This window comes from Acipenser ruthenus, chromosome 7 (assembly GCF_902713425.1).
Source record: "Acipenser ruthenus chromosome 7, fAciRut3.2 maternal haplotype, whole genome shotgun sequence".
In the NCBI taxonomy this organism is placed as follows: Eukaryota; Metazoa; Chordata; class Actinopteri; order Acipenseriformes; family Acipenseridae; genus Acipenser; species Acipenser ruthenus.
The window spans coordinates 53,397,938-53,410,371 of NC_081195.1; the positions used below are offsets into that span (position 1 = coordinate 53,397,938).

Here is a 12,434-nt window from a genome sequence, read left to right on the forward strand (position 1 = left end):
TGTTTTCTGAATTCTGAAGTAAATCATTTTGAATTGAGCCCTGTTAATTCAACTGAATTTAATTACCCTTATTCATTCCATGTTCCTTTGTAACAAAATATGTTGATCACATGTATAAGGCATGTATTCGTGCATTAATTCACACTTCTCACTAAATAAGAGGGTATGAATTAGTAAAGAATAAACAGTGAATTCATTAGTAACAGCTGAAGGGGAAATTGGAACCTAAATGTTTCTAAATCATGCTGAATTAACAGGACTGAATTCACAATGAATTACTTCAGAATCACTGTTATATCACTTATAGAAGTTGTATTTGTTTGAGTGCTATTTTTTGTATTTGGAAGTGAATATACAGTATGAGTATATAGTCTGTCTTTTTGAACAGCGTTATTGCATTGTGCTATTTTAAATACAGTATTATATGTACCTATAATATATTCCTGCACAGTTGATGAGTATTCTAGTTGCAAACTACTGCAGGTCTTACCACAAAAATGTATTCACCCCCTATTCTCAAGACATAAAGGGTTGGGCTAAGTTATCAATCATGCAAACACAAATCAATACAGGTCTTTGTTATTCTTGTAATATATTCCAAGAGCATTACCAAGTCTAATGCTAGAAGTTAGTTTCATTAAACGGTTATAGATTCCAAGGAAAGATAACATTTTATTCAGTTTATATCTGTGCTGACCTAATAATAACAATACTACACAGTTTTTGAACAGTTTTCAACCTTCAGGTGGGCATATATTTCTTTTGATTATAAACTAATGACCAATATATTTGTCAATAAAAATGTTATAAAATAAATACTGACAATTAAAAATATATTATAAGTTTGCATTACAACTAATTTTGCATTTACTGTACTCTTTTTACATCACCAGTAAAGTTAGTGTTTAATATATGAAATTCTCTTGAATAATTGTACCCAAGTATGTGCAAGTCTCAATTAGGATTTCTACTTCTAAATACAACATTAGGAGGTAAATGAAAACTATTTGTTTTGCTTCACGTACTAGACAGCCATGCAAGCTGTGTGGTGTATGACTCCTGCAGGAAGCTTTCAATCTGCACAAAAGAAAACCTAAGCTCTTCTTTAGAGTTTTTGGCATCAAAAAAACAGCCACACACAATATCTGGAGGGAACATAATCACGAGAGGGAGACAAGCTTTTTAAAATACACATTTAAACACTGCATTTGTAATAAATGTGTATTTACAAATTAAGGGAAATTTTACTTTCTTACTACACAACTATAACTACAAGATATTACTATAAAATAAACTTAATAACATTGACAAACTTTTCAACTAGAAGCCTTTCTCGAAGATAAACTACATTATTTATATTGTAAAAATTTCATTAAAAAAAAAAAAAAAACTAAGCAAACTTCATCCACACAATGCCTGAGAATTGAAAGACTCCATCGTTTGTGGAAGAATGGCTCCCCCGAGTGGCTGAAAACAACACTGCTTCTCATCAAAGACGTGTAGTACAGTAGGTATGCATGGTTCAGGCTGTCCATCAATAATAAAACAGACAATGCCTTACAGCACTATCATTTATTTGATGACTTCCTTGTTGCTATTAAAAATTTGAATCCATTTAAAAATAATATGAACCATGGTTTACATCACTAATCATCATTACTGATAATACAAAAATCAAATAAATCATATAGGGACTGAACAAAATAGAGGTTTTGTTTTTATTTAGCATGTTAAGTACCGTATTCCTTCGAATATGACGCACTTTTTTTTTTAACCATTTTTGCTTCTCAAAAATAGCCTGCATCTTAAATTCGAGTACAGAATAGTGAGAAATGTCAAGGCATCTGCCCGGATACACAAGCAGCAACGTGACACACTGCTGAGAAAAAAACAAAACAAGCTTCCTGAGGAATTGCAAGAGAAACATTTACAACTGCAACATTTCTATAAAACAGGTCCGGATGGGACAGATCGGAAATGCTGATCAGACCCCCGTATTTTTCAATATGCAAAGCAATGTTCAATGCTGTTGTGGTTGCTGGGTTACATGTTGTCTGATGCCGTGGAGTGTTGTGTTGTGCTTGCTGTTGCCAGGATGTGTGATGTCGTAAGTGAGTGCTGGTGTATGTATGACAGAGACGCCATCTTAAGTATTATACAGTGAGCAGCACGATAAACGAGCTCCGTGGTTAATCTACAACAACACTGTTTTGGGTCAGTTTTGTACGATACAATAGCGTAATTAAATGCGTATTTACTTGATGTTTTATTTTTAAATTTGGTCGTCGTCTTAAATTCAAAGGAATACGGTATATTATTTAAGCATGATATAAGCTTTTCCCAATCAAAAGTCCATATTGTGGTACACAAATCTGTGTTCACAACACTGTATTAACATCTGAGGCTAATAAAGTGATATTACAAATATGCTACATATAATGTTTCAATTTACAAATAAAGATAGTTAGCTTGTCCCAAAACACACTTTGTCAAGTCTTTATAACCACAAAAAATAAAGCGCAGATCTATATATAATAATTGTACTATGCATATATTTTCATTAATGTGTAGTTTTAGCTTTTTTTTTTTAGTTCAAGCCAACACTGTGAAAGATGAATGTTTAATAATCTGTACATCTAAATGTATTCATTAGATGTTTAAGTTTCCCAATTTACAAATACCTTTTCTTTCAAAATGTATATAAAACAAATCACTCATTTTCTGTGCTACAATACCATTGTTTTCAAGCAAATGACAGACCTAATTTATTCTGTACTTTAATAAGAAGAAAACATATTACAGTAATAATACACAAAGCTATTAAGTTAATGTTCAAACTGATCAATAAATAAATCAATCAATAAATAAACAATATCAAGCACAGCTACTGGTTGAAAAACTCGGAGCTTTCCCTTTTTTTCTCACTTTCTTTATTTGTAAAATTGTTTCACACGTATATATTTGTATAGTGTATGCAATTTTTACATGATTTAAAAAATATACATTTCTACATGTTTACATTACCGTTTGCGATGTAATTCTCTCTAAAATAAAAAGCAATAAACTTATTTTAGTCATTCTCTATTTTGGCATAATATTACTTGCTTGAATAGACTGTCTCTCCCATCTCCAGTCCTGCTTCGAGGTACAATTTTCCTTACACATTTTCATCAGATTCATCATCTTGTTGATTTTTTTTCTGAAAAAAAAACAACTTATTGCTCAACAAATGACAACAAACTAAAGAGTAATACTGGAAATACAGTATATAGAACTAAATTAATACACATTTAATATTCAGAGATCCACAGTTATTATTAGTATACCATTTTTCCATTGAACTAGTCCATTGAACTAAGCTTTTAAACCTTAGTTATCTGGTCAAAACATCCCATACAGCAGCCTATGTGACCGAGTAATAGCTTAACCAAAGCCTGTTTTTTTATTAGTGCCAAAGATCAGCGAAAGAGCATGGTGACTTACTAGCTTGAGAAAGTCAATGAGCTTGTATGTACCCTCTCCCCTGGAGAGGTCCACAAAGTCCCTGGGTATTCGATAACTCAAACAGGGACTCGGCTGGACTGTCACATCGCTGGTGGTATAGCGAAATGCTGGAGAGTCCTTTTAAAATCAACAAAGAAATAAGTATGTTGTACGCTGAATATTATCTTTGGGAAGAAGTACTGCATTAAAACAGTAGGAACTGAGGCATTAAAATGTTATACAAAATCAGTTATTTAACCAATGTAATACTGAACACTTAATGATTAAAACCTGTCATGTTTGATATTAAACTATCAATCCATGTAAATGCAATTATATGTCAAAGGGGTTGTAGTAGAAATGCTTCATCAATACAGAATTTAATTACCTTAAATTAAAAAGTGACTGAAGCAGTAATTAAAAGTGACACTAAACTCTTGTTACGAGCAGTTTCTAAAACCCAGATACAGCAGGTTATAGTCTTGTATACTATCTACTCTTCAAAAACAATTTAAGATAATTTATGGGCACAGTTGGAGATAATAAGAACATTTTAATGTGAAGCTGTGTATTTAGAGATGCTGTGCTGCGGCAGTCTATTGACACAAGTATTTACATGTACAGTACTAAGCAGTGCAATAAAATATGTTTTTAATTACTATAGGTTATTTATCAGATTATAAATACCTGCTCTGTGGTCTCTCCTCCACAGTTTTCATCTCGAAGACTGGTTCCTGACGCCAACTCCTCCCAAGTAAACAAAAGTGAATCTGTCACTTCACCAAAGGGGTTAAAATCTATAAGCCATACCCGACCCTACAAGGAAAAACAATTACAAACCATCAGCTACATTAAGTTAAAGTGCCCTTGGCTGCTTTGGTAAAGCAATGTATACAACACTTGTATACATGAAGAGCAATTACTGAATTTAGGGCAGGGGTCTCCAATCTTGTTCCTGGAGGGCCGGTGTCCCTCCTGGGTTTTGTTCCAGCTGTACCCTAAATTACTTACCAATTAAGTGCTTATTGGAAGCTTAATTTATCCAATTAAGTAATTTAGGGTACAATTGGAATAAAAAAGAGGAGGGACACCGGCCCTCCAGGACCAGGATTGGAGACCCCTGATTTAGGGCAAAGGAGTGTAATTTAAACTATTCTAATTACTTACCCTACTGTCTCTGTAGACATCAAACACAACTGAAGGAAAAAATACAAATACTCAGTGTTTTTTAAATCCTTTACATAACATATTTAAACAGAGTTGTCACATCACATCACAGAACAGCACAATTAAGAGTGGGCCAGGACTGAATACCAGGGTGCATGACACTTGCCTGTAAAAGTCTGACTGTTTCAATGCCTTTATTCTTAATTTATTAGCACTAAATTTACAAGCTCTTATATTACCTTTCTGGTGTCTATATTAATGATTATAATAGTGGGCAGACTGAAATGCTGACACTCTTTAACGCCATTATAATCTAGATGAGGTTTTCTCACTTATTAACATACATACATACATGCAATAAAAATACTGGAAAACAAACCCTGAAAAAATCAGGTTTATAATCTTTAAGACAGCTGTTTCAACATCAGCCACTATTTAGAACCTTAAAATAGGCCCCTTGGTTAATTTTTGAGTACATTTGTGGAACAAATGCAAGAAAGCAAAATGTTAATACAGTTTTAAAAGAAAAAGAGCTCCAACATCAGTAAAAACAAAACTGCAGAACAGAAAGAAAGAAAGATGGAGGAGTGTTGTGTCAGTTTGCAAGGTGCAAGGTGCAGTCGTAAAAAGTAAAGACTTGGTATGTGGTGCAATGTTATTTAAAGTTAATAAAAAAGTTAATGGATCTATATTTCTTATTTATTGAGTTGTTGGACAATGATTAAGGCAGATTTATGTCACCAGAAAATATGTATTTAGCTTAAGAGCACTTACGGTTGAGCAATGAAGTCTGAACTCTTAAAGAGGAGGAAAATGTCACTCAGGCTCTGGCACTGCAATGAACTGTTCATAGCAATCCAGTTTGCATCCTATTGGGTAAAAGAAATGACTAAATGCTTCAAAATGGTTAATCAAACCATGTTAAGAATAAAATAAAACATTTAAAAAAATATTTTGCTGACTCTGACAGTGCCTTTTCCTTTACATGTAACAATAAGACCGATAAACGACATCACCTCAAATACAATACCGTTTTGAAAGGAACCTGATTTGGAACCGCTGTTCTAAAGTTATAAATCAATAAAGCAGCAAGACATCACACAGCTTTTTATTTATTTATTTTTTTAACCCACAGCGTCCCTCACATCCACTCTTACCCTTGGAGAACTCCAGTTCAGTTTAGGAAAGACACTCCCATCCAAAGTGTTGATTGCCTCTTCTACTTTTGACGTAAACTCTGGAAATTCAGGGGCCTAAAAAGGTATATTGTAAGGTTGCTTACAGGTTAATTCTCAATATGCAATGCTGTAAGTTATTATTCTAATATAATATATTGAGCAAAAAATAAATACAATGTTAAGTTGAAAAAAAAAAAGACAGTTTCCATATTTACATGTTCTAGTACTTATTGTAGCAGTTGCTGTAGTTTCATCATCTGACCACTAGTATTAGAAAAAGAAAAGAAAACGTTTTATTTTTTGGAAATGTTTTCATCATTCAATAAATATATTTCTAGAAATCAAGAGATTGATTAATTATTATTATTATTATTTTGTTTTGCTAAGCTTTTGAATTAAAACAATATCAACTATTTTGGTGATGACTTTTGCTTCCAATACTGAGTAATGGAAGTATTGGATATAGAAGCTCTCTATTTATACACATGGGGGTAGCATAAACTGTCAGCCTTCCATGATTACAGATCAATGTTATTTTGTTATTGAAACACTGGACTTTGTTCGCATTTTTGTATGGGGGTGTCAAATGTCAACTATAATTGGGACAAAATTATTATTTACTTTTTTACTATTCAAAACAAAATTAATAATAATAATAATAATAATAATAATAATAATAATAATAATAATAATAATAATAATAATAATAAAAAAACTGGCTTAATTCTGAAATTTTTAAAAAAGAAAACGTATCTACCTGTATTTCTTCTTCGTCGTTATTCTGAGAGTGACTAAGCGGCTCTCTCTGGAACAAAAGATTATGTAACGTTTTGACGCGTTGCAATAAAGGTACGCATGACTTACACAGTTAAATTACACATTTGCTGTACTGAACTGACTTTTGTTGTTCCACAAACTAGTCATGCAAATCCGAAATGCCATGTTCCGTCACATTTAATGTGGACTAATAGTGCCTTAGTGACAGAAGCCAATATAAATAAAACACCTGAAAAGACTCTAAAACAATATGTGGAAAAATCTATGTTGATATTTATCTGCACGCTAATCACTTCAATTTTTATGCTAGCAGGCAACTATCTGAATTGTGCAATATGTAATCTACTACTGTGTACATTGGACACGTATTAATTACAGAGTGGTATACGTAATGGACATTTATCCCTAGTGCTGTACGCTATAGTTAGTAAAATTAATTGGCACCGGGATTTCTGAGAATATGTAAATAATCAAGATTTCGAAAGATTATATAACAAAAAGCAAAAGGGACAGCAATTTGTCTTTTATAACTTTAAAAAAGAAGTAGATTGGTAAATATTTGTCAATCCACGCCCCTACAGGAAGACCTACACTACATATTATCTACATTTAGTTTATGAGGCCTCTCAGTGGTTTCTTCTCTACCAAATGTTAACAATAGTGCATGTTACCTTTTTATTGTGTGTTTTTAAAATATCGGATACCAGACAGAAAACTGACAGTTTACGACCTGCTCTTTCTTCATGCTGCTTGCGACAGGAAAAGGAAATATCTATCCGTTTGGAAACGCACGCCGTCTAAATTGACCGCTGTACGCATTCAGTTTGTGTTCCGCCAAGATGTTTTTTAATGCGTAGTTGTTGAAGCTGCTCAAAATTAGACTGTTTTATTTGTCTGATAACCAATTTGTAACTTTGTGTAAAACACGGTTATTGTTGCATTGTTTCAATTGCTATCTAGTACAGTACAAATGGATAAAGATCAGTGCTACGGAAGGATTTGCAAAGAACGCCATTCATGATTTCAGAAGTGATCGGTGAAACAACTTCGTGAACTCATTCATCGCACAGAGAGCTTGGTCTATACAGGTAGATAGTGAAGCGGAATAAATTTTTTGTTGTTGTTTCTTTATAGAACATTTTAGAATACAATACATGAAGGTATTAACAGCATTGGACATATACATACGGTCTGCATCGTTTCTTGCAAACTGCACTAATATACGTTTATATTTGCTATTGCTTTAATAATGTATTAATAATTTAAATGAACCCTTAACCAATCACTAGTATTATTTATAAGTACTCGTACATTCTCTCGATAGAAATACTAAACAGCCTATAAATTAGCACTATTTTATACATTGTTCATTACTTGAAGATTTGAAGTAAGGAACAACAAGTCTAACCAGTATATTTGCATTCCCACAGAATCAGGGTATCGTCAGCCTCTAACAGATAACGGTACTGCAAACAGCGAATTACTCAATTTTGGACTTTGAGCTTGTGAACACAGAAGGGACCAGCACTGTGAACATGGACGGGTCTGTAGGAGACTCACCTAAAGCTATTATACCATCTGTCATTAAAGAAGAGGTACAGAGCATAATCAACTTTGTGTTCGTAGTCAAAGATAAAATATTAGATTTGTTGTTAAATAGGCATATTGGCGAGTGCTTTTTTTTTTATCAATTGTACAGGATGGAGCAACTTTCTCAGGAAATCTCCACTAGAGGTGACACCTGGTCAATTTGCCTGGAACAGCTAGCTGTTGAATGGGCAGAAGCAGTGATTTCAAAAGCGTTTAGACACGGGTGCCCCGACTAAACTGCAAAGCAATATTGAATGGGTTTTTTTTTTTTGTTGTTTTTAAGGTGATTGCAGAAGGAAAATGGGTAAAACTTGAAAAGACAACCTACATTGACCCTTCTGGCAAAACAAGGTATATTTAGTTTGGGAGGAGACAGCATTATCAATCAATATCTAATATGATAACATGGCTGCAACAATGCAAGAAAGTTTTTTGTTTTCCATGAGAATTTAGTTCCTCACAACTGTGTTCATGATATTGTATGTCTCTCTCTCTCTCTGTGTGTGTGTGTGTGTGTGTGTGTGTGTGTGTGTGTGTGTGTGTGTGTGTGTGTGTGTGTGTGTTTATCTCTTCGTTGATTTTATTTGACTCTCTTAACAAGCTATTTTGTATTACTGTTGTTTTAGGACCTGGGAAACGGTGAAGAGGACGACTAAAAAGCATACTTCTTCAGCTGATGGTAGGTACAAGACTACACTACAGTCCAATGTGTCTAGTACACAAATGGGACCCTTTGCTTTTACAATTCCATTTTTATATAAACTAAATATTTTGTACTTTATTTAAAAAAAAAAATGGAGATACAAGTTTACAGTGTTATTTAAAATACATTTCTAAAAGGCAACGTCAAAAGTTAAGTTCAGATTCAGGCAGGAGAACATATTTTTCATTTCATAATTTTGATAAGGCGTAATTTTGCCTAGCACGCCTGAAAAAAAAAGGTTAACAATCTTGTTTCATTCTTATTCTTTTAGGTGTTGCAATATTTGCTGTTTTAAACAGAACTCTCCACTATGATTGCCTTGTGATGGTAAAACAGTTCAGACCACCAATGGGCTGCTACTGCCTTGAGTTTCCAGCAGGTAAGGGGATTCACATATCAGTGGTGTTTGCATTTTGCATAATAAACCTAAGCACTGAGCATTAAAACAAAGCATAGTTATGCTGTGTAGTAGTATTTATTTGCAGCCTCAATTGTTGGAAGATGATTTCAGAGCACACATTCTTTATGCAAACACGTGGTTGAACGTGTACATAATGTATGTTTCAGGCCTCATTGATGATAATGAAAGTGCAGAGGATGCTGCTTTGAGGAAACTACTGGAAGAGACTGGATACAAAGGAGAGGTGGTTGGGGTCTCTCCAGGTAACCTGCTATTGTATTTCATACTTAGGATTTGTCATAACCGGCGGATCTTAAATTTATAGACCTTTTAGATGCACCGCTGTTTAGATCATTAGATCACTATAAATGGTTTTTGTGTGTGAAGACATTTTGTTTGTAGGTTTTTTACAAGATCGCTTAGACTGTTTGTTTTATTTCATACTTCTAAAGTCCCATTAGTTTTAGAGAGCATCCGCTAGTGGGATAATGACCGCTATACTCCGTAGCTGATTGACTGAGTGGATCACTAAGTTTTTTGATACTGGAACCACATGCTCTTGTAAAACATATTGCAAGTGCAGTTACTAATGACTCCAATTGTATTAAACTCCTACAAATCATTTCATTTTTAGCCATTTGTCTAGATCCTGGTTTGACAAATTGTACAACCCACATTGTGACGGTCAATATTAATGGAGATGAACCTGAAAATATCAAACCCAAACAAAAGCTTGGTAAGATTTTCTTTCCTGTACATTTGACTTTATTGTTGTGTGTAAAAAAATTAAATAAATATAAATAAATAAATAAATATCACTAATATGGTACATTCATGAAAGTACACAGAGCAAACAAACAACAAAAATCCAGACCAGTAGTGCAGCATTAAAAACAGTACAAAAGGCACTTATATTTGAGCATCAAAAGAAACTTAAAACTTTTATATTTGGATAAAATTCACTAGATGTGATTGAAAAATGTTTTAGAGCAGGTGCAGTGACTTTTTATTGTGCTGATTAACAATTGATATCACGAAGATGCTGCAAAATGATCTGTCTGTTGGGCAGGTGTTGTGAGTCTTGGTCTCCCATTTCGTGGCCTGTCATTGACAGTGTGTCTGGTTATACCGTCTCGCCAGGTTTGAAATTGCTAGCTGTGAGCAACCAAGATGGCGAGCCACATTACGCTGCCCTCGTCCAGCCTCCGACATGTCGATTGCACGAAGGCGCTGCTCTCTTGACATACGTGGCATATTGGTTTTTTTTCTGTGATTTTTCTTTATTGCTTTTATTCAAGCTTGCAATTCAACAGCTGAAATCACTCCATATCCAGTGTCCAATCAACTGTCTAACTAATTAGGTGATTAAGTGCATATGCTTCAGTCATAGTCACTCAAGCGTGTCATGGTCAAGGATTAATGATCGAATGATTAAAAAGAAACCAAAATCATTTTGTCAATGTCCATCATTTATATACCATATATATATATATATATATATATATATATATATATATTATATATTTATATATATATATTTTAAATAAATGTGTTATAATAGTGCTAAGTTTATTTTGATGCTCGTTTTTATATATATATATATATATATATATATATAAAAACTAATTTTGACCTTCAGGTAAAGGTTAAAAACCAGTAGTATTTTGTGTAATAGCAGTTTCTAATCTAGATCTTTTGAATAAAGAAATACTTTATTATTTCTTATGTTGCAAATGACTTTGCTGAAGTAGCAAGGTTAAGCTACAGCTATTTTAATTAGCCTAGTTTTTTCTCTAGTGCAAAACATTTAATAAACAAATATGCTAACCATGTTTTTTTTTCTTTCTTTACAGATGATGGAGGTATGTTTTCTTGTATTACTCATGCGCATGGATAACCAAATGTTTTGTTTACTTATTTACTTAACATCTGAGCACTACTTCTGTTGATATGTATGTTTGCTTGCAGAATTTGTGGAGGTAGTTCTAGTTCCTCTAAATGAATTGCAGAAGAAAATTGATGGTAAGTTTGCGTTATTTTACAGTTTTTAACGTAAATATCAGGGTTGCTTTTGTAATTTCAGCATGTGGAATTCAGCTTTATTGAAATAATACATGTTTTTTCATTTTTTTAAGAAATGGTTAAGAAAGAAAATGTGGTGGTGGATGCAAGAGTTTACATCTATGCCATGGGGAGGACACATGCAAAATCAAAGCCAACTGAACTGCCAGTTCTGAAATCCTGAATACAAGTTGACATTCCTGTTTTATATATTTGTAATGGGTCCAAATACAGTTATTTGGCATATGTTTGAACACAATTCAAAGAAAACCACAATTCCAGAATTACCTGTTAAGATGCCTTATGTTTTCAACTTTTAATAAAGTGATCATTAGAAACCTGGCTCATTGTTTTTCATCTTCTGTACTTTATATGGCATTTAAGTTTTCACTATACCCAGCAAAAAAAAAAAAAAAAGGTGTGTGTTTATAGATATAGATAATACATTATATATGAGAGAGAGAGAATCTTGGGGACTATAGTAAATCCTAAACCAAACCAAAGAACGAAATACAGTAACAGGTTACCTGGAGTAACCCCAATCTCTCAAGGTTGCTTAATTCCATTTTAATTGACATTTAACTGTATGCTTTTACCTCAGAAGGCTTGAAGTACCACACATTTAATATTTTATTACCCACATCAAGAACAAATCAAAGTAAATCTGTTAATAAGATGCACTCAAAAAATAAACAATTAATGTTGACCCTCAGACATATTCTGTGTTAGTGGCACTCCAGTGGTTACCCAGGTAATTCGAATCCTTGTCATGGGAGGTTAATTGTCAATCCACCACTATTTCAACTCCTAATATCACAAACCATTTGCACCTGCTGGTGAAATCTAATGGTGACTTCAGATAGTGGTTTCATACTCTAGACAGTAATCATGGGTAGACCCATTTTGTGACACCACTGCCATTACCTCACAAATCAAGGTTTCAGGATTATATAAATACGTATGCCAGTTTTGTTGGTGACCATGACATTGGCCTCTGACCTAACTTTCAACTTTTAAGCAAACATACCACTAGATAATTCTATAGTCTCTTAAAAAGAACATAGCACCAACAATT

General features: G+C 33.4%; 1 protein-coding gene and 1 pseudogene across 2 annotated transcripts; one reads left to right on the plus strand and one right to left on the minus strand.

Moving 5' to 3' along the window:
- Positions 1-1,557: 1,557 nt before the first annotated feature.
- Positions 1,558-7,350, minus strand: LOC117414606 (cell division cycle protein 123 homolog; annotated as a pseudogene).
- A 201-nt stretch (positions 7,351-7,551) lies between these two features.
- Positions 7,552-11,701, plus strand: LOC117415728 (ADP-sugar pyrophosphatase-like). Of its 2 annotated transcripts, XM_034026445.3 has the most exons (10): positions 7,552-7,693; positions 8,036-8,200; positions 8,479-8,546; positions 8,822-8,874; positions 9,170-9,277; positions 9,466-9,561; positions 9,933-10,034; positions 11,152-11,160; positions 11,267-11,320; positions 11,434-11,701. In XM_034026445.3, exons 2-10 carry the CDS (start codon positions 8,141-8,143, stop codon positions 11,541-11,543), a joined length of 660 nt encoding a protein of 219 aa, XP_033882336.1. In that variant the 5' UTR covers positions 7,552-7,693; positions 8,036-8,140; the 3' UTR covers positions 11,544-11,701. The 2 variants fall into 2 exon arrangements, with proteins under 2 accessions (XP_033882336.1, XP_058883266.1); XM_059027283.1 differs by lacking the exons at positions 11,152-11,160; positions 11,267-11,320; positions 11,434-11,701 and adding an exon at positions 10,439-10,751.
- The last annotated feature ends 733 nt before the right edge of the window (positions 11,702-12,434 follow it).

Excerpts from the sequence above, each read along its gene's own strand:
- LOC117415728 (XM_059027283.1), top strand. The coding sequence starts at position 8,141 with ATGGACGGGTCTGTAGGAGACTCACCTAAAGCTATTATACCATCTGTC. Across the intron at positions 8,201-8,478 it reads CATCTGTCATTAAAGAAGAG|GTGATTGCAGAAGGAAAATG; the intron begins GTACAGAGCATA and ends GTTGTTTTTAAG. Across the intron at positions 9,562-9,932 it reads GGTGGTTGGGGTCTCTCCAG|CCATTTGTCTAGATCCTGGT; the intron begins GTAACCTGCTAT and ends TTTCATTTTTAG.